At 44.4% G+C, this 25,096-nt stretch overlaps 2 protein-coding genes across 3 annotated transcripts in view; both read left to right on the top strand.

Moving 5' to 3' along the window:
* The window catches only part of LOC115149364 (zinc finger CCHC domain-containing protein 2), a 76,794-nt gene that overhangs the window by 38,168 nt on the left and 13,530 nt on the right, over nucleotides 1-25,096 (top strand). The window contains exons 4-7 of the mRNA XM_029692173.1: nucleotides 10,800-10,871; nucleotides 11,154-11,254; nucleotides 15,980-16,083; nucleotides 20,979-21,050. Coding sequence (XP_029548033.1) covers nucleotides 10,800-10,871; nucleotides 11,154-11,254; nucleotides 15,980-16,083; nucleotides 20,979-21,050 — 349 coding nt within the window. The remainder of the gene's footprint in view (nucleotides 1-10,799; nucleotides 10,872-11,153; nucleotides 11,255-15,979; nucleotides 16,084-20,978; nucleotides 21,051-25,096) is intronic.
* Nucleotides 21,078-22,747, top strand: LOC115149370 (adhesive plaque matrix protein-like). 2 transcript variants are annotated; one of them, XM_029692188.1, is made up of 2 exons: nucleotides 21,078-22,368; nucleotides 22,449-22,747. In XM_029692188.1, exons 1-2 carry the CDS (start codon nucleotides 21,289-21,291, stop codon nucleotides 22,605-22,607), a joined length of 1,239 nt encoding a protein of 412 aa, XP_029548048.1. In that variant the 5' UTR covers nucleotides 21,078-21,288; the 3' UTR covers nucleotides 22,608-22,747. The 2 variants fall into 2 exon arrangements, with proteins under 2 accessions (XP_029548048.1, XP_029548057.1); XM_029692197.1 differs by having other exon boundaries at nucleotides 21,119-21,148; nucleotides 21,560-22,747.

Raw genomic sequence — 25,096 nt, 5'->3', positions numbered from 1 at the left:
CCCTGGCCTGTGTGAACCCATCCTCTGCCTGTGCTCTGTAACAGGCAGACTCACCCATCTGGGGTGAAATAGCTGGTCTGGTTCTGGAGGTGTAGCTGGTCTGGTTCTGGACTTGTAGCTGGTCTGGTGCTGGACTTGTAGCTGGTCTGGTTCTGGACTTGTATCTGGTCTGGTTCTGGAGGTGTAGCTGGTCTGGTTCTGGAGTTGTAGCTGGTCTGGTTCTGGACTTGTAGCTGGTCTGGTTCTGGAGGTGTAGCTGGTCTGGTTCTGGAGGTGTAGCTGGTCTGGTTCTGAACTTGTAGCTGGTCTGGTTCTGGACTTGTAGCTGGTCTGGTTCTGGACTTGTAGCTAGTCTGTTTCTGGACTTGTAGCTGGTCTGGTTCTGGACTTGTAGCTGGTCTGGTTCTGGACTTGAAGCTGGTCTGGTTCTGGAGGTGTAGCTGGTCTGGTTCTGGACTTGAAGATGGTCTGGTTCTGGACTTGGAGATGGTCTGGTTCTGGACTTGTAGCTGGTCTGGTTCTGGACTTGTAGCTAGTCTGTTTCTGGACTTGGAGCTGGTCTGGTTCTGGACTTGTAGCTGGTCTGGTTCTGGACCTGTAGCTAGTCTGTTTCTGGACTTGGAGCTGGTCTGGTTCTGGAGTTGTAGCTGGTCTGGTTCTGGACTTGTAGCTGGTCTGGTTCTGGAGGTGTAGCTGGTCTGGTTCTGGACTTGTAGCTGGTCTGTTTCTGGACTTGGAGCTGGTCTGGTTCTGGACTTGTAGCTGGTCTGGTTCTGGACTTGTAGCTGGTCTATTTCTGGAGGTGTACCTGGTCTGATTCTGGACTTGTAGCCGGTCTGTTTCTGGAGGTGTAGCTGGTCTGGTTCTGGAGGTGTAGCTGGTCTGGTTCTGGACTTGTAGCTGGTCTGTTTCTGGACTTGGAGCTGGTCTGATTCTGGACTTGTAGCTGGTCTGGTTCTGGACTTGTAGCTGGTCTATTTCTGGAGGTGTAGCTGGTCTGGTTCTGGACTTGTAGCTGGTCTGTTTCTGGAGGTGTAGCTGGTCTGGTTCTGGAGGTGTAGCTGGTCTGGTTCTGGACTTGGCATATGGACATGGCTGGTAAACTAAGTCAACTCAGTCAGAATACCCACTATACAACCTGGTAAAAAGGCAGTAAAACACATGGCTGGCTGGCTGGCTGGCTGGCAAGACCTGGCACCTTGTAAGCCTGTGTACACACACACTGAGAGAAAGACTAACACTCACACACTGACACACACACACACCGACACACACACACACACACACACACACACACACACACACACACACACACACACACACACACACACACACACACACACTCACTTACTCACTCATGCAGGGACGGACTAAAACACGCACAAACCCTCGCTTTTTACCTCTCACTTTCACTCTGTCCCTTTCACTCTGTCCCTCTCATTCTGTCCCTCTCACTCTGTCCCTTTCACTCTGTCCCTCTCATTCTGTCCCTCTCACTCTGTCCCTCTCACTCTGTCCCTCTCACTCTGTCCCTCTCACTCTGTCCCTCTCACTCTGTCCCTCTCACTCTGGCCCTCTCACTCTGGCCCTCTCCCTCTAACATCCTACAGGCTTCTTTGTCTAAGAGTGAGTGAGTGAGTGAGTGAGTGAGTGAGTGAGAGGCAGAGTGATGTAACTGTCTATTCCTCTGGGCAAAGAGAGCAGGGCATCCACTCTGCGTTAGCAGCCAGACAGACAGAGAGGGACAACAGGCCTCTGCAAGACTGCACAGCCCAGGGCCCACACAGTGCCACACAGTGCCACACACACACACACACACACACACCCACACACACACACACACACACACACACACACACACACACACACACACACACACACACACACACACACACACACACATACACACACACACACATGCACACATACACACATACACACACACACACATACACACACACACAACAGGGATTGAAAGAGAAGGATACAGAGGACTGAAAGCTTCAGTTTGGCCACTTTGTTTTTGAACGAGGCAGTTCTATTCCGTGTGTAGTGATGCTGCCCTTTCAAGGCCTGGCCTGTCGTGGTTCTCTCAGTGGGGGTTTGGGTAATATACGCCATTTAGCAGACACTTTTATCCAAAGCGACTTACAGTCATGCGTGGATACTTTTGTACGTATGGGTGGTCCCGGGAATGATTCAATATCTAAGCTACTGTATCAATCAATAGTGTATGAGTTCATGTCATCATACAGCGTACGAGTCATGCATGATGTGAAATGGAATCAAGCATTTTATTTTTTAATATAAATAATAAAGCGACCATTGAATAATTAACATTAACAATAAATTGACCTAAACCCCTCCATTTCAAATTTATTCCACACATCTGACTTTCACCGTACCCCCCTGAGCAAGAATTTAGTTAGGTATTACTCCACTGTTGGAGCTAGAAACACAAGCATTTAGTTAGGTATTACTGCACTGTTGGAGCTAGAAACACAAGCATTTAGTTAGATATTACTGCACTGTTGGAGCTAGAAACACAAGCATTTAGTTAGGTATTACTGCACTGTTGGAGCTAGAAACACAAGCATTTAGTTAGATATTACTGCACTGTTGGAGCTGGGAACACAAGCATTTAGTTAGATATTACTGCACTGTTGGAGCTAGAAACACAAGCATTTAGTTAGGTATTACTGCACTGTTGGAGCTAGAAACACAAGCATTTAGTTAGATATTACTGCACTGTTGGAGCTAGAAACACAAGCATTTAGTTAGATATTACTGCACTGTTGGAGCTGGGAACACAAGCATTTAGTTAGATATTACTGCACTGTTGGAGCTAGAAACACAAGCATTTAGTTAGGTATTACTGCACTGTTGGAGCTATAAACACAAGCATTTAGTTAGGTATTACTGCACTTTTGGAGCTAGGAACACAAGCATTTAGTTAGGTATTACTGCACTGTTGGAGCTAGGAACACAAGCATTTAGTTAGGTATTACTGCACTGTCAGAGCTAGGAACACAAGCATTTAGTTAGATATTACTGTTGGAGCTGGGAACACAAGCATTTAGTTAGATATTACTGCACTGTTGGAGCTAGGAACACAAGCATTTAGTTAGATATTACTGCACTGTTGGAGCTAGAAACACAAGCATTTAGTTAGATATTACTGCACTGTCAGAGCTAGAAACACAAGCATTTAGTTAGGTATTACTGCACTGTTGGAGCTAGGAACACAAGCATTTAGTTAGATATTACTGCACTGTCAGAGCTAGAAACACAAGCATTTAGTTAGATATTACTGCACTGTTGGAGCTAGAAACACAAGCATTTAGTTAGATATTACTGCACTGTCAGAGCTAGAAACACAAGCATTTAGTTAGGTATTACTGCACTGTTGGAGCTAGAAACACAAGCATTTAGTTAGGTATTACTGCACTGTTGGAGCTAGGAACACAAGCATTTTTGCTGCAACTGCAATAGCATCTGCAAATCTGTGTACGTGACCAATAAACTTGATTTGACTTGAGGCATTGCATATGACCGAAAACGGTTTCTCTGGAGGCCTTGTCAATAGGTTTAGCCATCATGGTTTGAAGGGCCATTCTTTATGCATCCCACAATAGAGGTGTGGTGCATCGTGGGTCCTCTGGGGGCGGGCCTAACTTCATTGAGGGACAAATCGCTCAGCGCACCGCCTGATAATATTTCCCCCCACTGTGATGCTGTTAGAATCTGCACCACGTTTACTTCCTGATTCTTACGGATGCTATTCCTGTGACCATGTGTCATCCACACTTTCTGTAGTAGTAGAGTAGATACGTGATTCCAGTGAGAGACATGATTGGTCGTCATTATCACACGGGCCAACAATTTCTCTAGAGCAGTGGTTCCCAAACTTGTTATAGTCCCGTACCCCTTCAAACGTTCAACCTCCAGCTGCGTACCCCCTCTAGCACCAGGGTCAGCGCACTCACAAATGTTTTTTTTTTGTTGCCATCATTGTAAGCCTGGCACACACTATACGATACATTTATTAAACATAAGAATGAGTGTGTGTTTTTGTCACAACACGGCTCGTGGGAAGTGACAAAGAGCTCTTATAGGACCAGGGCACAAATAATAATATAATAATAATATAATAATATAATAGAAATCTGGAAGTGGCTTCTGATTAAATACAATTTTCACAGAACTGCTTGTTGCAATTTCGATGAGGCTCTCTTGTTCAGATATCGGTAAGTGGACTGGAGGCAGGGCATGAAAGGGATAACAAATCCAGTTGTTTGTGTCGTTCGTTTCGGGAAAGTACCTGCGTAATTGTGCACCAAACTCACTCAGGTGCTTTGCTATATCACATTTGACATTGTCCGTAAGCTTGAGTTTATTTGCACACAAAAAATCATACAATGATGGAAAGACCTGTGTGTTGTCCTTGTTAATGCAGACAGAGAAGAGCTCCAACTTCTTAATCGTAGCCTTAATGTTGTCGCGCACATTGAATATATTTGCGGAGTGTCCCTGAAATCCTCTAATCAGATCATTCAGGCGAGAAAAAACATCACCCAGATAGGCCAGTCGTGTGAGAAACTCGTCCTCATGCAAGAGGTCAGACAAGCTCGTCTCTCAATAAAAATAAAAAACATGTCAATACTTTGCCCCTTGATAACCAGAGCACTTCTGTATGTTGTAAAAGTGTTACATGGTCGCTTCCCATATCAGTGCATAGTGCAGAAAATACATGAGAGTTCAGGGGCCTTGCTTTAACAAAGTTAACCATTTTCACTGTAGTGTCCAAAACGTCTTTCAAGGTGTCAGGCATTCCCTTGGCAGCAAGAGCCTCTCGGTGGATGCTGCAGTTTACCCAAGTGGCATCGGGAGCAACTGCTGGCACTCGTGTTACCACTCCACTATGTCTCCCTGTCATGGATTTTGAGCCATCAGTACAGATACCAACACATCTTGACCACCAAAGTCCATTTGATGTCACAAAGCTGTCCAGTACTTTAAAAATATCCTCTCCTGTTGTCCTGGTTTCCAGTGGTTTCCAGAAGAGGATGTCTTCCTTAATTGACCCCTCATAAACGTAACGGACATATACCAGGAGCTGTGCCAGGCCCGCCACGTCTGTTGACTCATCCAGCTGTAACGCATAGAATTCACTGGCTTGTATGAGAAGCAGTAATTGTTTCAAATTATCTCTTGCCGTGTCACTGATGCGTCGTGAAACAGTGTTGTCTGTATAATTTATTTGGCCTTTTCCCCCAGCATTTTCCCAGCCAAATCCACGGCAGTAGGAAGAATTAAGTCCTCCACAATAGTATGGAGCTTGCCTGTCCTAGCCACTCAGTAGCTCACCATATAAGACTCTTCTAGCCCCTTCTTATTAATGGTATCTGTTGCTTTGATACATGTCTTACTACTCGAAAGTCGTCTTTATTCTCGCTCCAAAAACTCCCGTGGCTTATTTTTCAAATTGTCATGTTTCGTTTCTAAATGTCTGCGCAAGAGTGAAGGTTTCCCGCGAGAGAGTAACGGTTAATGTGATTGGATGTTAATTATTTGACGAGGCTTCCTGTATCTGACATTGTGTTGTAATTTAGCTGAACACTAGACGGTTTCATTTTATTTTTGGCAGTGAAACGAGGCTACTCAGGCGAGAAAAAAACCTCACCCAAATGTATAGCCCCGTTGGCAAATATAAATGTACTGTTTGAAAATGTGAATCACATTTTTATTTGGCGTACCCCCCCCGATGACATTGCGCCTACCCCAGTTTGGGAATAGCTGCTCCAGAGGCCTTGTCAATAGGTTTAGCCGTCATGGTTTAAAGGGTTAATGGGCCTAGTACACTCAGAGCTTTTTGATACCGAACACATTCCCAAGTCCACGTCTAGTAGTCGTCTAGCTGACTTTCGTCCCTTGACAACTTCGTATCACATGTTCCCAGAGAACACAGTCCGCTAACACGAGGCTTATGTAAATGTCTATCTCTGTCCATCGCTGTCATTTAGGAGCACACAAAGACATTTAGAAGCACACAAAGACACTTAGGAGCACACAAAGACATTTAGGAGCACACAAAGACATTTAGGAGCACACAAAGACATTTAGGAGCACACAAAGACATTTAGCAGCACACAAAGACATTTAGGAGCACACACATACATTTTGCAACACAGAAAGACATTTAGGAGCACACAAAGATATTTAGGAGCACACAAATACATTTAAGAGCACACAACGATATTTAGGAGCACACAAAGACATTTAGGAGCACACAAAGATATTTAGAAGCACACAAAGATATTTAGGAGCACACAAAGACATTTAGGAGCACACAAAGACATTTTGCAGCACACAAAGACATTTAGGAGCACACAAAGATATTTAGGAGCACACAAAGACATTTAGGAGCACACAAAGACATTTTGCAGCACACAAAGACATTTAGCAGCACACAAAGACATTTAAGAGCACACAAAGACATTTAGGAGCACAATGAAAGTATTTGAGCAAGTGTGTTTTTATTATAAGAAATAACAAAAAGTTAATGAGTAAAAGTTTTTTTGGGGTGTTCCATGCTCAGTAAAGTACAATGTACCCTCAAATATCTGAGTCACTTGGGTGACCTTACCGTGGTAACAGTGGGATTGTCTGTCTGTCTGTCTGTCTGTCTGTCTGTCTGTCTGTCTGTCTGTCTGTCTGTCTGTCTGTCTGTCTGTCTGTCTGTCTCTCTGTCTGTCTGTCTGTCTGTCTGTCTGTCTGTCTGTCTGTCTGTCTGTCTGTCTCTCTGTCTGTCTGTCTGTCTGTCTCTCTGTCTCTCTGTCTGTCTGTCTCTCTGTCTCTCTGTCTGTCTGTCTGTCTCTCTGTCTCTCTGTCTGTCTGTCTCTCGAGATGAGATTGCCTGACATCCCTTTGCTAGTAGCAGTTGAACAAACTCAAACTAACGTTGAACAACAACCTAGCGTGTGAAGAGAAGATGTAAATAGCCAAGAAACACGAGGACAAAGTCACACTTTAATAGACTTTTGGGTAAATTCGACCAACTTCTATGCCTGTGCGTTTCTAAAAATGAATCTTTCAGCACATCACTCACAGTGCGTCCCAGGTTTTATGGGACTCTACCTGGCTCTTTGAATAGAAATAAGAAATCATTCATATTTCTATGGTTATTTGTGTACTGTAGCTACCAGCAATTAAACAAAACGGCAGAAATACTTAGAAAATAGCTACGGCGGGATTGCTGAAAATCACTTTTTCAGTTCACACATCTATTTTTCAATGTTTAGGAGTATATGCAAGTAAAATGGTTGTAGGGCCCTGAAATGTAAACACAGAGACAATGAAGGAGCGTCATGCTCTCTCCTTCCTCCGCAGCACACATTAATCACACTGCCCACAGGTCCCGGGAGGTGGGACAGACCGCAGATGCTTTGTGACTGACAGGCATCTGTCCTATCAAAATGCATATCGTTCATTCTAGCGGGAGAGCGCTAACTTGGCTGACTAGCGTTGCCAAGTTAATTTAAGTGGGAAAAGTAACCTTCTGAGAAATGAGTCTGTAATCGTCTGTTTAGCCAACATCCGGCGCTAGTGAAAAACACTACCTCACCTTGTACTCCGCCACCGGGCACAAGGCTGCAAGCAGTTGCTAAATGACCACAGATGTTGTTCTTGGGGGGGATAGGAATGGAGAGATGGAGGAAGAGAGAAAGCGAGAGAGGGAGAGATGTAGGCCTACTATACTAGTACAACACAGGTGAGAATTGCCAGACTGCCATTGTGAGTCATTCCCCCTCTCCATCTGTTTATCCTGGATCACTTAGTTAGTCCTCCTGCTTAGTGCAGTAGCACAAGGAGAGGATAGGTCTGTCAGTCTGTCACTCTTCCTTCAGACAGTCAGCCTATATATGAATTGCTGTCCTTAGCCCTCTGTAGCTTCCTCTAGCCTAAACCCCTGCTGTCAGAAAGGACATCTCTATGGCTGGCCGGGCCTCTGTGTTTTGGACTGTTTGATCATGTGACCTACAGTGGGGGGGAAAAAGTATTTGATCCCCTGCTGATTTTGTGCGTTTGCCCACTTACAAAGAAATGATCAGTCTATAATTTTAATAGTAGGTTTATTTGAACAGTGAGAGACAGAATAACAACATTTTAATGAGGGAAATAAGTATTTGACCCCTCTGCAAAACATGACTTAGTATTTGGTGGCAAAACCCTTGTTGGCAATCACAGAGGTCAGACGTTTCTTGTAGTTGGCCACCAGGTTTGCACACATCTCAGGATTGATTTTGTCCCACTCCTCTTTTGCAGATCTTCTCCAAGTCATTAAGGTTTCGAGGCTGACGTTTGGCAACTCGAACCTTCAGCTCCCTCCACAGATTTTCTATGGGATTAAGGTCTGGAGACTGGCTAGGCCACTCCAGGACCTTAATGTGCTTCTTCTTGAGCCACTCCTTTGTTGCCTTGGCCGTGTGTTTTGGGTCATTGTCATGCTGGAATACCCATCCACGACCCAGTTTCAATGCCCTGGCTGAGGGAAGAAGGTTCTCACCCAAGATTTGACGGTACATGTCCCCGTCCATCGTCCCTTTGATGCGGTGAAGTTGTCCTGTCCCCTTAGCAGAAAAACACCCCCAAAGCATAATGTTTCCACCTCCATGTTTGACGGTGGAGATGGTGTTCTTGGGGTCATAGGCAGCATTCCTCCTCCTCCAAACACGGCGAGTTGAGTTGATGTCAAAGAGCTCCATTTTGGTGTCATCTGACCACAACACTTTCAGCAGTTGTCCTCTGAGTCATTCAGATGTTCATTGGCAAACTTCAGACGGGCATGTATATGTATTCTTGAGCAGGGGGACCTTGCGGGCGCTGCAGGATTTCAGTCCTTCACGGCGTAGTGTGTTACCAATTGTTTTCTTGGTGACTATGGTCCCAGCTGCCTTGAGATCATTGACAAGATCCTCCCGTGTAGTTCTGGGCTGATTCCTCACCGTTCTCATGATCATTGCAACTCCACGAGGTGAGATCTTGCAGGGAGCCCCAGGCCGAGGGATATTGACAGTTCTTTTGTGTTTCTTCCATTTGTGAATAATCGCACCAACTGTTGTCACCTTCTCACCAAGCTGCTTGGCGATGGTCTTGTAGCCCATTCCAGCCTTGTGTAGGTCTACAATCTTGTCCCTGACATCCTTGGAGAGCTCTTTGGTCTTGGCCATGGTGGAGAGTTTGGAATCTGATTGATTGATTGCTTCTGTGGACAGGTGTCTTTTTTACAGGTAACAAGCTGCGGTTAGGAGCACTCCCTTTAAGAGTGTGCTCCTAATCTCAGCTCGTTACCTGTATAAAAGACACCTGGGAGCCAGAAATCTTTCTGTTTGAGAGGGAGTCAAATACTTATTTCCCTCATTAAAATGCAAATCAATTTATAACATTTCTGACATGCGTTTTTCTGGATATTTTTGTTGTTATTCTGTCTCACTGTTCAAATAAACCTACCATTAAAATTATAGACTGATCATTTCTTTGTCAGTGAGCAAATGTACAAAATCAGCAGGGGATCAAATACTTTTTCCCCCCACTGTAATGACCCAGTCAGATCCGGTTGTAGTAGGCCAACTAACTGTTGAAGAAAAGTCCCTGAAACTCTCCCAAGAATACCATCGTAAGTCCAAGTCATTAGGTTGGGAAAGCAGAAAACCGCGGGGCTGTACAAAAACACAAACAAGACTTTTACAACCTCGGGGCTTAACACAAACAATACTTTTACAACCGCGGGACTAAACACAAACAATATTTTTCTAAAGATCTGATCAAACCAAACAGTTTTCACAGCAGGGCAGACTAAAGAGCTTTTGTAGCGTCTTGTTGTAGCGCTTGGCTGACATAATTCTTTATTATTGTCTTCTAGGGATAATCTTGATAATCTCAATTACCACCGATGGTGTATAAGCAGCAAAGCCAAGATGGTAGATTTGTAAATGTTGTTTGTTTGAGGAAAAACATTCCCATGGTGGGATTTTTGTTTCCCCTTCTTACGATGTCCTTACCCAATGTGTCTTTGTCCTTACCCAATGCGTCTTTGTCCTTACCCAATGCGTCTTTGTCCTTACCCAATGTGTCTTTGTCCTTACCCAATGTGTCTTTGTCCTTACCCAATGCGTCCTTACCCAATGTGTCTTTGTCCTTACCCAATGTGTCTTTGTCCTTACCCAATGCGTCTTTGTCCTTACCCAATGCGTCTTTGTCCTTACCCAATGCGTCTTTGTCCTTACCCAATGCATCTTTGTCCTTACCCAATGCGTCTTTGTCCCTACCCAATGTGTCTTTGTCCTTACCCAATGCATCTTTGTCCTTACCCAATGTGTCTTTGTCCTTACCCAATGCATCTTTGTCCTTACCCAATGCATCTTTGTCCTTACCCAATGCGTCTTTGTCCTTACCCAATGCGTCTTTGTCCCTACCCAATGTGTCTTTGTCCTTACCCAATGTGTCTTTGTCCTTACCCAATGCATCTTTGTCCTTACCCAATGCGTCCTTACCCAATGCGTCTTTGTCCTTACCCAATGCGTCTTTGTCCTTACCCAATGCGTCTTTGTCTTTACCCAATGCGTCTTTGTCCTTACCCAATGCATCTTTGTCCCTACCCAATGTGTCTTTGTCCTTACCCAATGCATCTTTGTCTTTACCCAATGTGTCTTTGTCCTTACCCAATGTTCCCTTCAAAATCTGGTAACGTTAATTGACATCCCTTGGATGACAGTGTAACATTTGATCTTGTCTTTCAGGTGAAGTGGTCTGACTCCTCATCCAACAATGTCAGGAAAACACAGCTTGAACTGGAGGGCTTCTTGTTGAAGGTATTTACACTAACTAGGTTTTATAGACGCTGCAAACTGCCAGCTATCCGTATTAACGTGCCAAATTGACTGAATTGAAATGGAATTGACCCCATGTTCCCTGCATAGTATTTACTGGATGTTCACCCACTGATTATAAGCAGGGATAATGAACTAACGTTATGAGTTCATGAGCCTAATGAATTGAATGAACTGTTAAGGACATCTCCTAGCTCTTGTTGTAAAGGTATTTGTTTGAATGGTGCTGTACATGACTTGTTAAAACTTGATCCTGTCATGCAGCTCCCCAAGGAGCAGTCCACGGAGTCGTTTGAGAAGGGCATCCTCCGGCTGCTCAAACAGGGAGACAAGTACGAGAGCAGGGGAGTGGAGAGGAACCTCAAGTGAGTTCTGCTTAGCCCCCTAACTGATTGACTGATTGGATGATTGATTGGTTGATAGATTTATGGATTGATTGGGAAAATATATGCACTAAGTCGTACAATCCCGGGGACCCTGGGGATATGGGGATAACAGTGATTTCATTTATTTCCAACGTTGTCCACAAAGGCCTTCACTAGAGCCCATTAGATGAGACTAGAACCCATTAGTTAACAGACTAGAACCCATTAGATAACAGATTAGAGCCCATTAGATAAGACTAGAGCCCATTAGATAACAGATTAGAACCCATTAGATAACAGACTAGAGCCCATTAGATAACAGATTAGAGCCCATTAGATAACAGACTAGAGCCCATTAGATAACAGATTAGAGCCCATTAGATAACAGACTAGAGCCCATTAGATAACAGATTAGAACCCATTAGATAACAGATTAGAGCCCATTAGATAACAGACTAGAGCCCATTAGATAACAGACTAGAGCCCATTAGATAACAGACTAGAGCCCATTAGATAACAGATTAGAGCCCATTAGATAAGACTAGAGCCCATTAGATAACAGACTAGAGCCCATTAGATAACAGACTAGAGCCCATTAGATAACAGACTAGAGCCCATTAGATAACAGACTAGAGCCCATTAGATAACAGACTAGAGCCCATTAGATAACAGACTAGAGCCCATTAGATAACAGACTAGAGCCCATTAGATAACAGACTAGCGCCCATTAGATAACAGACTAGAGCCCATTAGATAACAGACTAGAGCCCATTAGATAACAGATTAGAGCCCATTAGATAACAGACTAGAGCCCATTAGATAAGACTAGAGCCCATTAGATAACAAACTAGAGCCCATTAGATAACAGATTAGAGCCCATTAGATAACAGACTAGAGCCCATTAGATAAGACTAGAGCCCATTAGATAACAAACTAGAGCCCATTAGATAACAGATTAGAGCCCATTAGATAACAGACTAGAGCCCATTAGATAAGACTAGAGCCCATTAGATAACAAACTAGAGCCCATTAGATAACAGATTAGAGCCCATTAGATAACAGACTAGAGCCCATTCGATAACAGATTAGAGCCCATTAGATAACAGACTAGAACCCATTAGATAACAGATTAGAGCCCATTAGATAACAGATTAGAGCCCATTAGATAACAGACTAGAGCCCATTAGATAACAGACTAGAGCCCATTAGATAACAGATTAGAGCCCATTAGATAACAGACTAGAGCCCATTCGATAACAGATTAGAGCCCATTAGATAAGACTAGAGCCCATTAGATAACAGACTAGAGCCCATTAGATAACAGACTAGAACCCATTAGATAACAGATTAGAGCCCATTAGATAACAGATTAGAGCCCATTAGATAACAGACTAGAGCCCATTAGATAACAGACTAGAGCCCATTAGATAACAGATTAGAGCCCATTAGATAACAGACTAGAGCCCATTCGATAACAGATTAGAGCCCATTAGATAACAAACTAGAGCCCATTAGATAAGACTAGAGCCCGTTAGATAACAGACTACTGGCTTACAGTATCCACTGACTGACTGAGTCGGTGTGTGTGTTTGTTTGTTAGAGGTGTGTGCGTGTGTCTGTGCATGCGTACTTTACTGTACTGTGACCAAGTGTCAGTCCTCTGACCAGGTGACAGTCCTCTGACCAGGTGACAGTCCTCTGACCAGGTGACAGTCCTCTGACCAGATGTCAGTCCTCTGACCAGGTGACAGTCCTCTGACCAGGTGACAGTCCTCTGACCAGGTGACAGTCCTCTGACCAGATGTCAGTCCTCTGACCAGGTGACAGTCCTCTGACCAGGTGACAGTCCTCTGACCAGGTGTCAGTCCTCTGACCAGGTGACAGTCCTCTGACCAGGTGTCAGTCCTCTGACCAGGTGTCAGTCCTCTGACCAGGTGACAGTCCTCTGACCAGGTGACAGTCCTCTGGCCAGGTGACAGTCCTCTGACCAGGTGACAGTCCTCTGACCAGGTGACAGTCCTCTGACCAGGTGTCAGTCCTGAGTAAAAGACTCTTTCTCCCTTTCGAAAAGGATGGCGCCTTTTGCATTAAAAGTTGACCTTTTCAAATTTGTTTTCCAATTACATTAAACTAATTTATTCCGTGCTAATAGTGCATGTGATGGCATTGCAGAGTTCAGAAACTATAATCCATATGGTATTCCTGATGTGAGATAACAAACCACTTTCAAAAAGAACTCGAGTTTTGTGCCTTATGCTAATTTGACTCCTTCTGTTCTCACCTACAGTAAGTAGGCAGATAGAAAATGATTTTGCTAAATTGGCCCGCAATACCCCTAAACAAGCAGCTAATCTCAGTCATGATGAACAAAATGCTTTGAAGGAACTGAAAGACAATCTAGATATTGTAGAGAACAATATAGGAGTGAGGTCTATGCTCAACTCTCTGGTACCTCTCCGTTACAACCCCACGGACAGAATACAAAAGGATATAGATAGCTTCATTGATAACGCTCTTTCACAGGGTTGGATAACGGAAATGATTGTGAAGGACTGTGTTGTATTGACTGTACGCTTGTTTATTCCATGTGTAACTCTGTGTTGTTGTTTGTGTCACACTGCTTTGCTTTATCTTGGCCAGGTCACAGTTGTAAATGAGAACTTGTTCTCAACTAGCCTACCTGGTTAAATAAAAAAGACACACTACCACTTTGTGCTATATTTTGCCATTTACCTTGAAACATATTATCATTTTATCTCAATAAGCATCTAGGGTATTTATTCATTTAACTCGTCAAGTCAGTTAAGAACAAATTCTTATTTTCAATGACAGCCTAGGAACAGTAGGTCCTTGTTCAGGGGCAGAACGACAGATTTTTTGTTGTTGTCAGCTCGGGGATTCGATCTTGCAACTTCTCAGGTTGTTAGCCCAATGCTCTAACCACTAGGCTACCTGCTGGTATAAATAGGAGCTATGTGGCAATGGTCAGGTCACTATGGAGGAAGACGGCAGCTTGACGTAGAAACATCAGTCACATGTCCGCATCCTTGTTCAATGGATTAAATGAGCAATAAGAAATCAATCTCTGCCTTTTTTGTTGTTGAGTGTTCGTTCCATCTCCTTTTTTTACCTCCATTTAGTCCTTTTGGAAGTTTTTCTTGGTAAGTCATTCTGGTGATTGTTGTCCTTGTTGTTATGCACCCCTCCTTTCCTTTGTTTGCTGAAGCAAAAAGGCCCACCTGAACTCTGTACTGTATGTACTGTACAGGACTTATACTCTCTTGGTTACTGTGAGGGGGGGTGTCTTGTTGTGAGGACAACAGTGCCCCCTCCTGGAAACCACTTCTAGTCAGTTTCGTTTTTCTGGAAAATGAAAGCTTCAAGTGCCAATAACTCTGCTCATAGATTAAAAAAAATTAAAAAAACACAAGTTTAAAGCATTTATCTTTTTGCAATGTAGGCCTATTCAAGAGCAATTCGATGTTTAGGTGATGATTGGATGAAATGAATGGCACAGTGTACCTGGTCAGTGAAGCATTCACATTCACACTTGGGTTTCACATCCAAAGTACACGGCCACTTCTCGTCAGTCAGCTGGGTAAGGCCATTGTTCCTTCCAGCAGGGCACTAGGCAGGCAGCATATTGATGGAACTAGACAACTAGGCTATAGATGAAACACAGCCCTACTAGGACACTTTCAGCCACTAGCTAACATCAATCCAGCATTTGTTTGATCAGATGTCCTTATTACACTGATATTGCAAAGTTAAAAGAATGTTTACTCTGGTGTGCTTCTACTTGAAAGCAAATAGAAGAGGTGAGATTATTTCCGTTTGACCTTTGGGATTCCGCCGTGTTGCCTCGGCACGTTTTATCTCTCACAATCCGGTTCTAGATCCAATATTACCTTCAGAGAATGAAGGTATAAGTCAAACTAAGGAGTGGATCTTCAGAAGTGGAATGGATCCTGGTGAAACGGAGCAGAGCCCCTATTCATAAAGAGTGCTGATCTAGGATAATTTCTTCACACATTTTAGTCATTTAACAGACGTTCTTATCCACAGCGACTTACAAATCAAAAATTGTATTGGTCACATACACGTGTTTAGCAGATATTATTGCCGGGTGTAGCGAAAACGCTTGCCATAACATTTTCTGGGATAACAATGTAAGAAATGATACATAAAAAATAAAAAAAATGAAATACTGCAAAGTTTCCTAAGAACTAGAAGCGAGGCAGCCCTCTCTGTCAATGCCAACTACATGAGCAATTAGGGCTAAGTGCCTTTGCTCAAGAGAACATCAACAGATATTTCCCCTTAGGGGATTCATACCAGCTAACATCACTCTCATTACATTTACATTTTAGTCATTTAGCAGACGCTCTTATCCAGAGCGACTTACAGTAGTGAATGCATACATTTCATTTCATGCATTTATTTTTTATTTGTACTGGCCCCCCCGTGGGAATCAAACCCACAACCCTGGCGTTGCACACGCCATGCTCTACCAACTGAGCCACACGTGAAGACCAGACCTCATTATGATGTAGAAGACCTACTCCTACTTTGAGACTCGTTAGGAACACCGGCCCAGAGTTTTCTGTTAAAACTCCAGCCTACTTCCCTTTTTACCCCACACAGTGAGTTTAGATCTTAGTCCTAGACTAACTTTGGTGTTTTATACTTACACACCCCCTTTTTTTTTTTTTTTGTTCTTGCCAGGGAGAAGTTTCTGTCGGCTCCACAAGCTTTCCGACAGACAAGGAAGGTCTGTGGCTTCTTCCTGTCTGAGTCCTCCTCTTCCTCCTCCTGCAGCTGCAGCAGATGTAAGTGCTGTGTGTGTGTGTGTGTGTGTGTGTGTGTGTGTGTGTGTGTGTGTGTGTGTGTGTGTGTGTGTGTGTGTGTGTGTGTGTGTGTGTGTGTGTGTGTGTGTGTGTGTGTGTGTGTGTGTGTGTTTGAGCGTGTCTGCTCTTAATGTGGAGGCAGCAGGTTGCCTTGCGGTTAAGAGCATTGGGCCAGTAACCGAAAGATTGAGCAAGGCACTTAACCCTAATTGCTCCTGTTAGTCGCTCTGGATAAGAGCGTCAGCTAAATGACTCACATGTACAAATGTTAAGGTGGGCTCTAGGCCTAGTGTATGTGTGTCTACGCCCATGACTCACCCACAGCTCCCTACGCCCTTCCTCGGAGCAGAGCTGATGTCTCGTTGACACCCATTTGAGGTGAGCGGTCCTGAGCGCGGAGCCCTAGCAGGCCCAACAACGGGCCAGTCAGTTCAGAGGAGGAGCTACGTCACCCTAACTCAGCCTCGTCACAACCCTGCTCTAATCCACCTCTATTTACCCAATGGCTATCAATCCACCTCTATTTACCCAATGGCTATCAAGCCACCTCTAATTACCCAATGGATATCAATCCACCTCTATTTACCCAATGGATATCAATCCACCTCTATTTACCCAATGGATATCAATCCACCTCTATTTACCCAATGGATATCAATCCCACTCTATTTACCCAATGGATATCAATCCACCTCTATTTACCCAATGGATATCAATCCACCTCTATTTACCCAATGGATATCAATCCACCTCTATTTACCCAATAAATATCAATCCACCTCTAATTACCCAATGGATATCAATCCACCTCTATTTACCCAATGGATATCAATCCACCTCTATTTACCCAATGGATATCAATCCACCTCTAATTACCCATCCTCTCTCTCTACGGGCCACACTCTATTTAAGCATCCCAAATGGCAATCTATTCCCTATATAGGGCACTACTTTTGACCAGAGTATGGCTTTATTTATATAGGGAATAGGATGCCATTTGGGATGCAGCCTATTGCATATTCTCAGTCAGAGGAAATCTGAATATTCTGATGCAATACATTAGATAAATGTGAAATGAATATTGCAAATATATATTGCTTTATTTTTTACTGCAGGGCCAGTTAGCTCGGTTGGTTAGAGTGTTGTGCTAATAATGCAAAGGTCGGGGGTTTGAAACCCGTACTGACCAGTCATTTTTTGGGGCTCCTGAGTGGTGCAGAGTTCTAAGGCTCAGTGCTAGAGACGTTACTACAGACACCCTGGTTCAAATCAAGGCTGTATCACAACCCTCTTGTGATTGGGAGTCCCATAGGACGGTGCACATTTGGCCCAGTGTCGTCCGGGTTTGGCCTGTATAGGCCGTCATTGTAAATAAGTATTTGTTCTTAACTGACTTGCATAGTTAAATAAAAAATATATTTTATGTGAAGAAATCATTTAGCCTACTAGATCTGACACTTACAGCGATATCCAGTCAGCATGTTTTTCTTGCCATACCATTAGATCACTGGAGGTTGGTGGCATCTTAATTGGGGAAGACGGGCTCGTGGTAATGGCTGGAGCGGAATCAGTGGAATGGTATCAAATACATCCAACCCCTGTTTTCCATGTGTTTGATTCCATTCCATTAGCTCTGTTCCGGCCATTACTATGAGCCGTCCTCCCCTCAACAGCCTCCATTGGATCAGAGGACGTGTTCAAGCTTTTAATGTACCTCAGTTTGACGCAAAATGAATGAAGATTGTGAGATATCTCCCCCTTTTGGTTAATCCTGTGAATGTCAGTCTCTTTACCCCTTCCCCCTTTTGTGTTTCCTCTGCTCATAAACCCTGCCATTTCTGGAACATCCTTTGAGCTGATAAATCTTTTATAGTGCTGTAAAAATGGATTAGGAGCAAATGTTCCATGTCCCCGGACCTTCCAGAGCTTGGTCTTGGCCCCGGGACTTTTCATAATGCATTTGACAGATTGCTTATAAAAAAGTCAAATGTTGCCTACTGTAGTAGATGTCTTACTGCGATGAAACCACTGTTTATAAGGGATACATCATGATGCATCATGGGGAAACCACTGTTTATAAGGGACACATCATGATGCATCATGGGGAAACCACTGTTTATAAGGGACACATCATGATGCATCATGGGGAAACCACTGTTTATAAGGGATACATCATGATGCATCATGGGGAAACCACTGTTTATAAGGGATACATCATGATGCATCATGGGAAACCACTGTTTATAAGGGACACATCATGATGCATCATGGGAAACCACTGTTTATAAGGGATACATCATGATGCATCATGGGAAACCACTGTTTATAAGGGACACATCATGATACATCATGGGAAACCACTGTTTATAAGGGATACATCATGATGCATCATGGGAAACCACTGTTTATAAGGGATACATCATGATGCATCATGGGGAAACCACTGTTTATAAGGGATACATCATGATGCATCATGGGGAAACCACTGTTTATAAGGGATACATCATGATGCATCATGGGGAAACCACTGTTTATAAGGGATACATCATGATGCATCATGGGAAACCACTGTTTATAAGGGACACATCATGATGCATCATGGGAAACCACTGTTTATAAGGGATACATCATGATGCATCATGGGAAACCACTGTTTATAAGGGATACATCATGATGCATCATAGGAAACCACTGTTTATAAGGGACACATCATGATGCATCATGGGAAACCACTGTTTATAAGGGATACATCATGATGCATCATGGGAAACCACTGTTTATAAGGGACACATCATGATGCATCATGGGAAACCACTGTTTATAAGGGATACATCATGATGCATCATGGGAAACCACTGTTTATAAGGGATACATCATGATGCATCATGGGAAACCACTGTTTATAAGGGATACATCATGATGCATCATGGGAAACCACTGTTTATAAGGGGCACATCATGATGCATCATGGGAAACCACTGTTTATAAGGGACACATCATGATGCATCATGGGGAAACCACTGTTTATAAGGGATACATCATGATGCATCATGGGAAACCACTGTTTATAAGGGATACATCATGATGCATCATGGGAAACCACTGTTTATAAGGGATACATCATGATGCATCATGGGGAAACCACTGTTTATAAGGGATACATCATGATGCATCATGGGGAAACCACTGTTTATAAGGGATACATCATGATGCATCATGGGGAAACCACTGTTTATAAGGGACACATCATGATGCATCATGGAAAACCACTGTTTATAAGGGACACATCATGATGCATCATGGGAAACCACTGTTTATAAGGGACACATCATGATGCATCATGGGAAACCACTGTTTATAAGGGACACATCATGATACATCATGGGAAACCACTGTTTATAAGGGATACATCATGATGCATCATGGGGAAACCACTGTTTATAAGGGATACATCATGATGCATCATGGGAAACCACTGTTTATAAGGGATACATCATAATGCATCATGGGAAACCACTGTTTATAAGGGACACATCATGATGCATCATGGGGAAACCACTGTTTATAAGGGATACATCATGATGCATCATGGGAAACCACTGTTTATAAGGGATACATCATGATGCATCATGGGGAAACCACTGTTTATAAGGGATACATCATGATGCATCATGGGAAACCACTGTTTATAAGGGATACATCATGATGCATCATGGGAAACCACTGTTTATAAGGGACACATCATGATGCATCATGGGAAACCACTGTTTATAAGGGACACATCATGATGCATCATGGGAAACCACTGTTTATAAGGGGCACATCATGATGCATCATGGGGAAACCACTGTTTATAAGGGATACATCATGATGCATCATGTGAAACCACTGTTTATAAGGGATACATCATGATGCATCATGAAGCAGCTTGGGACATCAGAGACATCAAACTGACTTGTCAATGCTGCTTTCTTGCCAATACTTACACTCCCTACTGTGTCTCCTACTGAAACCATCTGACATCAGAGGCTCCCTCCCAAATGGCACCCTTTTCCCTATGGGCTCTGGTCAGAAGTAGTGCACTATATATGGAATAGGGTCCCATTTAGGACACAAACAGAAACACCTCAACCTGTTTGCCCAGCCCTACCTGAGAGACAGGTGACAGCCCTACCTGAGAGACAGGTGATGGTGGAGGGTGACAGCCGAGGGCAGACAACCTGGGGGTTTGTGTGTCCAACACCTTCCACCTGAGCCCTGTCCTCCTCCCTGAACCCTGTCCTCCTCCCTGAGCCCTGTCCTCCTCCCTGAGCCCTGTCCTCCTCCCTGAGCCCTGTCCTCCTCCCTGAGCCCTGTCCTCCTCCCTGAGCCCTGTCCTCCTCCCTGAGCCCTGTCCTAATCCCCAAGCCCTGTCCTCCTCCCTGAGCCCTGTCCTCCCTCCTGTGGGTTCCCTGGGAGGTGTTGAGTGATCCACACACGTCTGAGTGATCAAAGGGCCAGGTGGTGAAGGAGAGGGTCACACATCTCCCAGAGGGACACAGATCAGATCAGTTGTGCCTCTGTGGCTAACAGCAGTGTTTCCCCTACCCGTGGCGGCGGCTTGTCTGACTTGGTGCGTCATTATACTAGTTCACCTGACACCAATAACAGTTTTCCTCTGGGCAAGTCATTATGGGGTATTTTGAGGTGGAATTAGATTGAGAGTGTGGGCACGTTCGACATTGCAGCCGACTTCAAAGGAAAGTCGAGACTACAAATCACCTTGTATCATAAATAACTGCTCCATGTTATTTGTAGATCAGTCTGTCACAATTTACCCATGATGCATCAATGTTTTGAGGCTCTCAAACACAGCCTGTGTCTGTGCCTCTCTCCAGGTAACCCTGCAGCCCTGGGGAAGCCCTACAAGGAGGACGGTTCAGAGGCATCCAGCCAAGAGGAAGTTGTGTGTAAGTAACCCCCCACCCAATCCGGTTCACCCCCCAATACAATCCACACTACACCCCACCCTCCAACACAGTCCACCCTACACCCTACTCATTCCAACATGGTTACCCCCAACACAGTCCACCCTACACCCTACTCATTCCAACATGGTTACCCTCCAACACAGTCCACCCTACACCCTACTCATTCCAACATGGTTACCCTCCAACACAGTCCACCCTACACCCTACTCATTCCAACATGGTTACCCCCAACACAGTCCACCCTACACCCTACTCATTCCAACATGGTTACCCCCAACACAGTCCACCCTACACCCTACTCATTCCTACATGGTTACCCTCCAACACAGTCCACCCTACACCCTACTCATTCCAACATGGTTACCCCCAACACAGTCCACCCTACACCCTACTCATTCCAACATGGTTACCCCCAACACAGTCCACCCTACACCCTACTCATTCCAACATGGTTACCCCCCAATACAGTCCAACCTACTCATTCCAACATGGTTACCCCCCAATACAGTCCACCCTACACCCTACTCATTCCAACATGGTTACCCCCCAATACAGTCCACCCTACACCCTACTCATTCCAACATGGTTACCCCCCAATACAGTCCACCCTGCACCCTACTCATTCCAACATGGTTACCCCCCAATACAGTCCAACCTACTCATTCCAACATGGTTACCCCCCAATACAGTCCAACCTACTCATTCCTACATGGTTACCCCCCAATACAGTCCACCCTACAACCTACTCATTCCAACATGGTTACCCCCCAACACAGTCCACCCTACTCATTCCTACATGGTTACCATCCAACACAGTCCACCCTACTCATTCCTACATGGTTACCCCCCAACACAGTCCACCCTACACCCTACTCATTCCTACATGGTTACCCCCCAACACAGTCCACCCTACACCCTACTCATTCCAACATGGTTACCCCCCAGTACAGTCCACCCTACTCATTCCAACATGGTTACCCCCCAACACAGTCCACCCTACTCATTCCTATATGGTTACCCCCCAACACAGTCCACCCTACTCATTCCAACATGGTTACCCCCCAACACAGTCCACCCTACTCATTCCAACATGGTTACCCCCCAGTACAGTCCACCCTACTCATTCCTGCATGGTTACCCCCCAACACAGTCCACCCTACACCCTACTCAAACCTACATGGTTACCATCCAACACAGTCCACCCTACTCATTCCTACATGGTTACCCCCCAACACAGTCCACCCTACTCAAACCTACATGGTTACCATCCAACACAGTCCACCCTACTCATTCCTACATGGTTACCCCCCAACACAGTCCACCCTACTCAAACCTACATGGTTACCATCCAACACAGTCCACCCTACTCATTCCTACATGGTTACCATCCAACACAGTCCACCCTACACCCTACTCATTCCTACATGGTTACCATCCAACACAGTCCACCCTACAACCTACTCATTCCTACATGGTTACCCCGCAGTACAGTCCACCCTACATTTAGTTCTCACTAGGGGGGTGCACAGGGCATGAGATGAAGTACTGTACTCCAGCAGGCTAAGAAGTAGCGCTACATCGCTAACTCCAACTCTCCTGTCGATTTTGGAAAGCCTGAGCTGTCGCTCTCTCTTTCTATCTCTCTATCTCTCTCGCTCTCTCTCTCTCTCTCTCTGACTCTCTCTCTCTGTGTTTCTGTCTCTTTCTATCTCTCTCTGTCGTTCTCTCTCTCTCTGTGTTTCTGTCTCTTTCTATCTCTCTCTCTGTCGCTCTCTCTCTGACTCTGTGTTTCTGTCTCTTTCTTATCTCTCTCTGTCATTCTCTCTCTCTCTCTCTCTCTCTCTCTGTGTCTCTGTCGCTTTCTATCTCTCTCTGTCGCTCTCTCTCTGACTCTGTGTTTCTGTCTCTTTCTTATCTCTCTCTGTCATTCTCTCTCTCTCTCTCTCTCTCTCTCTGTCTCTTTATATCTCTCTCTCTGTCTCTCTCTCGATGTCTCTCTCTGTCTATCTGATTCTCTCTTTCGCTGTCGCTCTCTCTCTTTCGCTCTCTCCCTTTGTGTCTCTGTCTCTCTCTCTATCTCTCTCTGTCTCTCTCTGTCTCTCTCTCTCTTGTCTCTCTCTCTCTCTGTCTCTCCCTCTGTATCTCTTGGTCTCTCTCTCAATTCAGTGTTTTATTACATTTTTATTTATTTAACCTTTATTTAATTAATTCAAAGGGCTTTATTGGATTCTCTCTTTCTCTCTCTGACTGTATGATTCTCTCTTTCTCTCTCTGACTCTCTGATTCTCTCTCTCTGACTCTGATTCTTTCTTTCTGACTCTCTGATTCTCTCTCTCTGACTCTCTGATTCTCTCTCTCTGACTCTCTGATTCTCTCTCTCTGACTCTCTGATTCTCTCTCTCTGACTCTGATTCTTTCTCTCTGACTCTCTGATTCTCTCTCTCTGACTCTGATTCTTTCTTTCTGACTCTCTGATTCTCTCTCTCTGACTCTCTGATTCTCTCTCTCTGACTCTCTGATTCTCTCTCTCTGACTCTCTGATTCTCTCTCTCTGACTCTGATTCTCTCTCTCTGACTCTCTAATTCTCTCTCTCTGACTCTGATTCTTTCTTTCTGACTCTCTGATTCTCTCTCTCTGACTCTCTGATTCTCTCTCTCTGACTCTCTGATTCTCTCTCTCTGACTCTCTGATTCTCTCTCTCTGACTCTGATTCTTTCTTTCTGACTCTCTGATTCTCTCTCTCTGACTCTCTGATTCTCTCTCTCTGACTCTCTGATTCTCTCTCTGACTCTCTGATTCTCTCTGCCTGTTTTAAAAGAATATAGACATTTCAAATGTTACATGATTGGCTCTGTCTCTCTCTCTCTCTCTCTCTGATTCTCTCTTTCTCTATATGGCTCTCTGGTGCTCTCTTTCTCTCTCCGACTCTTTCTTTCTCTCTCTGACTCTCTGATTCTCTCTTTCTGACTCTGTTCCTTGCATTTTGAGGCTATATATTGCCCGTCGTCCATGCTCTGGGCTCGCAGGCTAATCACAGCCCTAGGGATGCTAATGCTAGCCCCTGTGGTGCTGCGGTATAGCCTTTGGACCGGGTAGCAGTAGACAGAATTTGGACCGGGTAGCTGTAGGCACTAGACAGAACCCATTAATTACATTGCTGATGATAGGTACAGTACTATGTCCTCTTATGGGAGTATTGTACTAGGCAGCAGAGTGAAAAATGGATGGAGGGAGCGAGAGAAAGAGAAGGAGGGAGAGAGGGTTAGGAATGAAGGCCTTGAGGATAGCCGCAAAAGAGGGGTTGGGGGGGGGGGGGGGGGGCACACGACGCAAATAGTCCGGGTAGCCATTTTATTACCTGTTCAGGAGTCTTATGGTTTGGAGGTAAAAACTGTTGAGAAGCCTTTTTGTCCTAGACTTGGCACTCCGGTATAGAGGTCGACAGATTAATCGGAATGGCCGATTAATTAGGGCCGATTAATTGGGGCCGATTTCAAGTTTTCATAACAATCGGAAATGGGTATTTTTGGACACCGATTTGGCCGATATTTTTTATTTTTTTACATCTTTATTTAACTAGGCAGGTCAGTTAAGAACACATTCTTATTTTCAATGACGGCCTAGGAACGGTGGGTTAACTGCCTTGTTCAGGGGCAGAACGACAGATTTTTACCTTGTCAGTTCGGGGATTCGTTTTTGCAATTTTCCGGTTACTAGTCCAACGCTCTAACCACCTGCCTTACTTTGCACTCCACGAGGAGCCTGCGTGACAGGCTGACTACCTGTTGCGCGAGGGCAGCAAGAAGCCAAGGTAAGTTGCTAGCTAGCATTAAACTTATAAAAATCAATCAAGCTTCACATAATCACTAGTTAACTACACATGGTTGATGATATTACTAGTTTATCTAGCGTGTCCTGCGTTGCATATAATCGATGCAGTGCCTGTCAATTTCTCATCGAATCACAGCCAAACGGGTGATGATTTAGCACTGTCGCTGCACCAAACCTAACCATAAACATCAAT

This window comes from Salmo trutta, chromosome 2 (assembly GCF_901001165.1).
Source record: "Salmo trutta chromosome 2, fSalTru1.1, whole genome shotgun sequence".
NCBI lineage: Eukaryota > Metazoa > Chordata > Actinopteri > Salmoniformes > Salmonidae > Salmo > Salmo trutta.
Note: the sequence above shows the minus strand (reverse complement) of the source record. Positions and strands in the feature narration are given on the sequence as shown.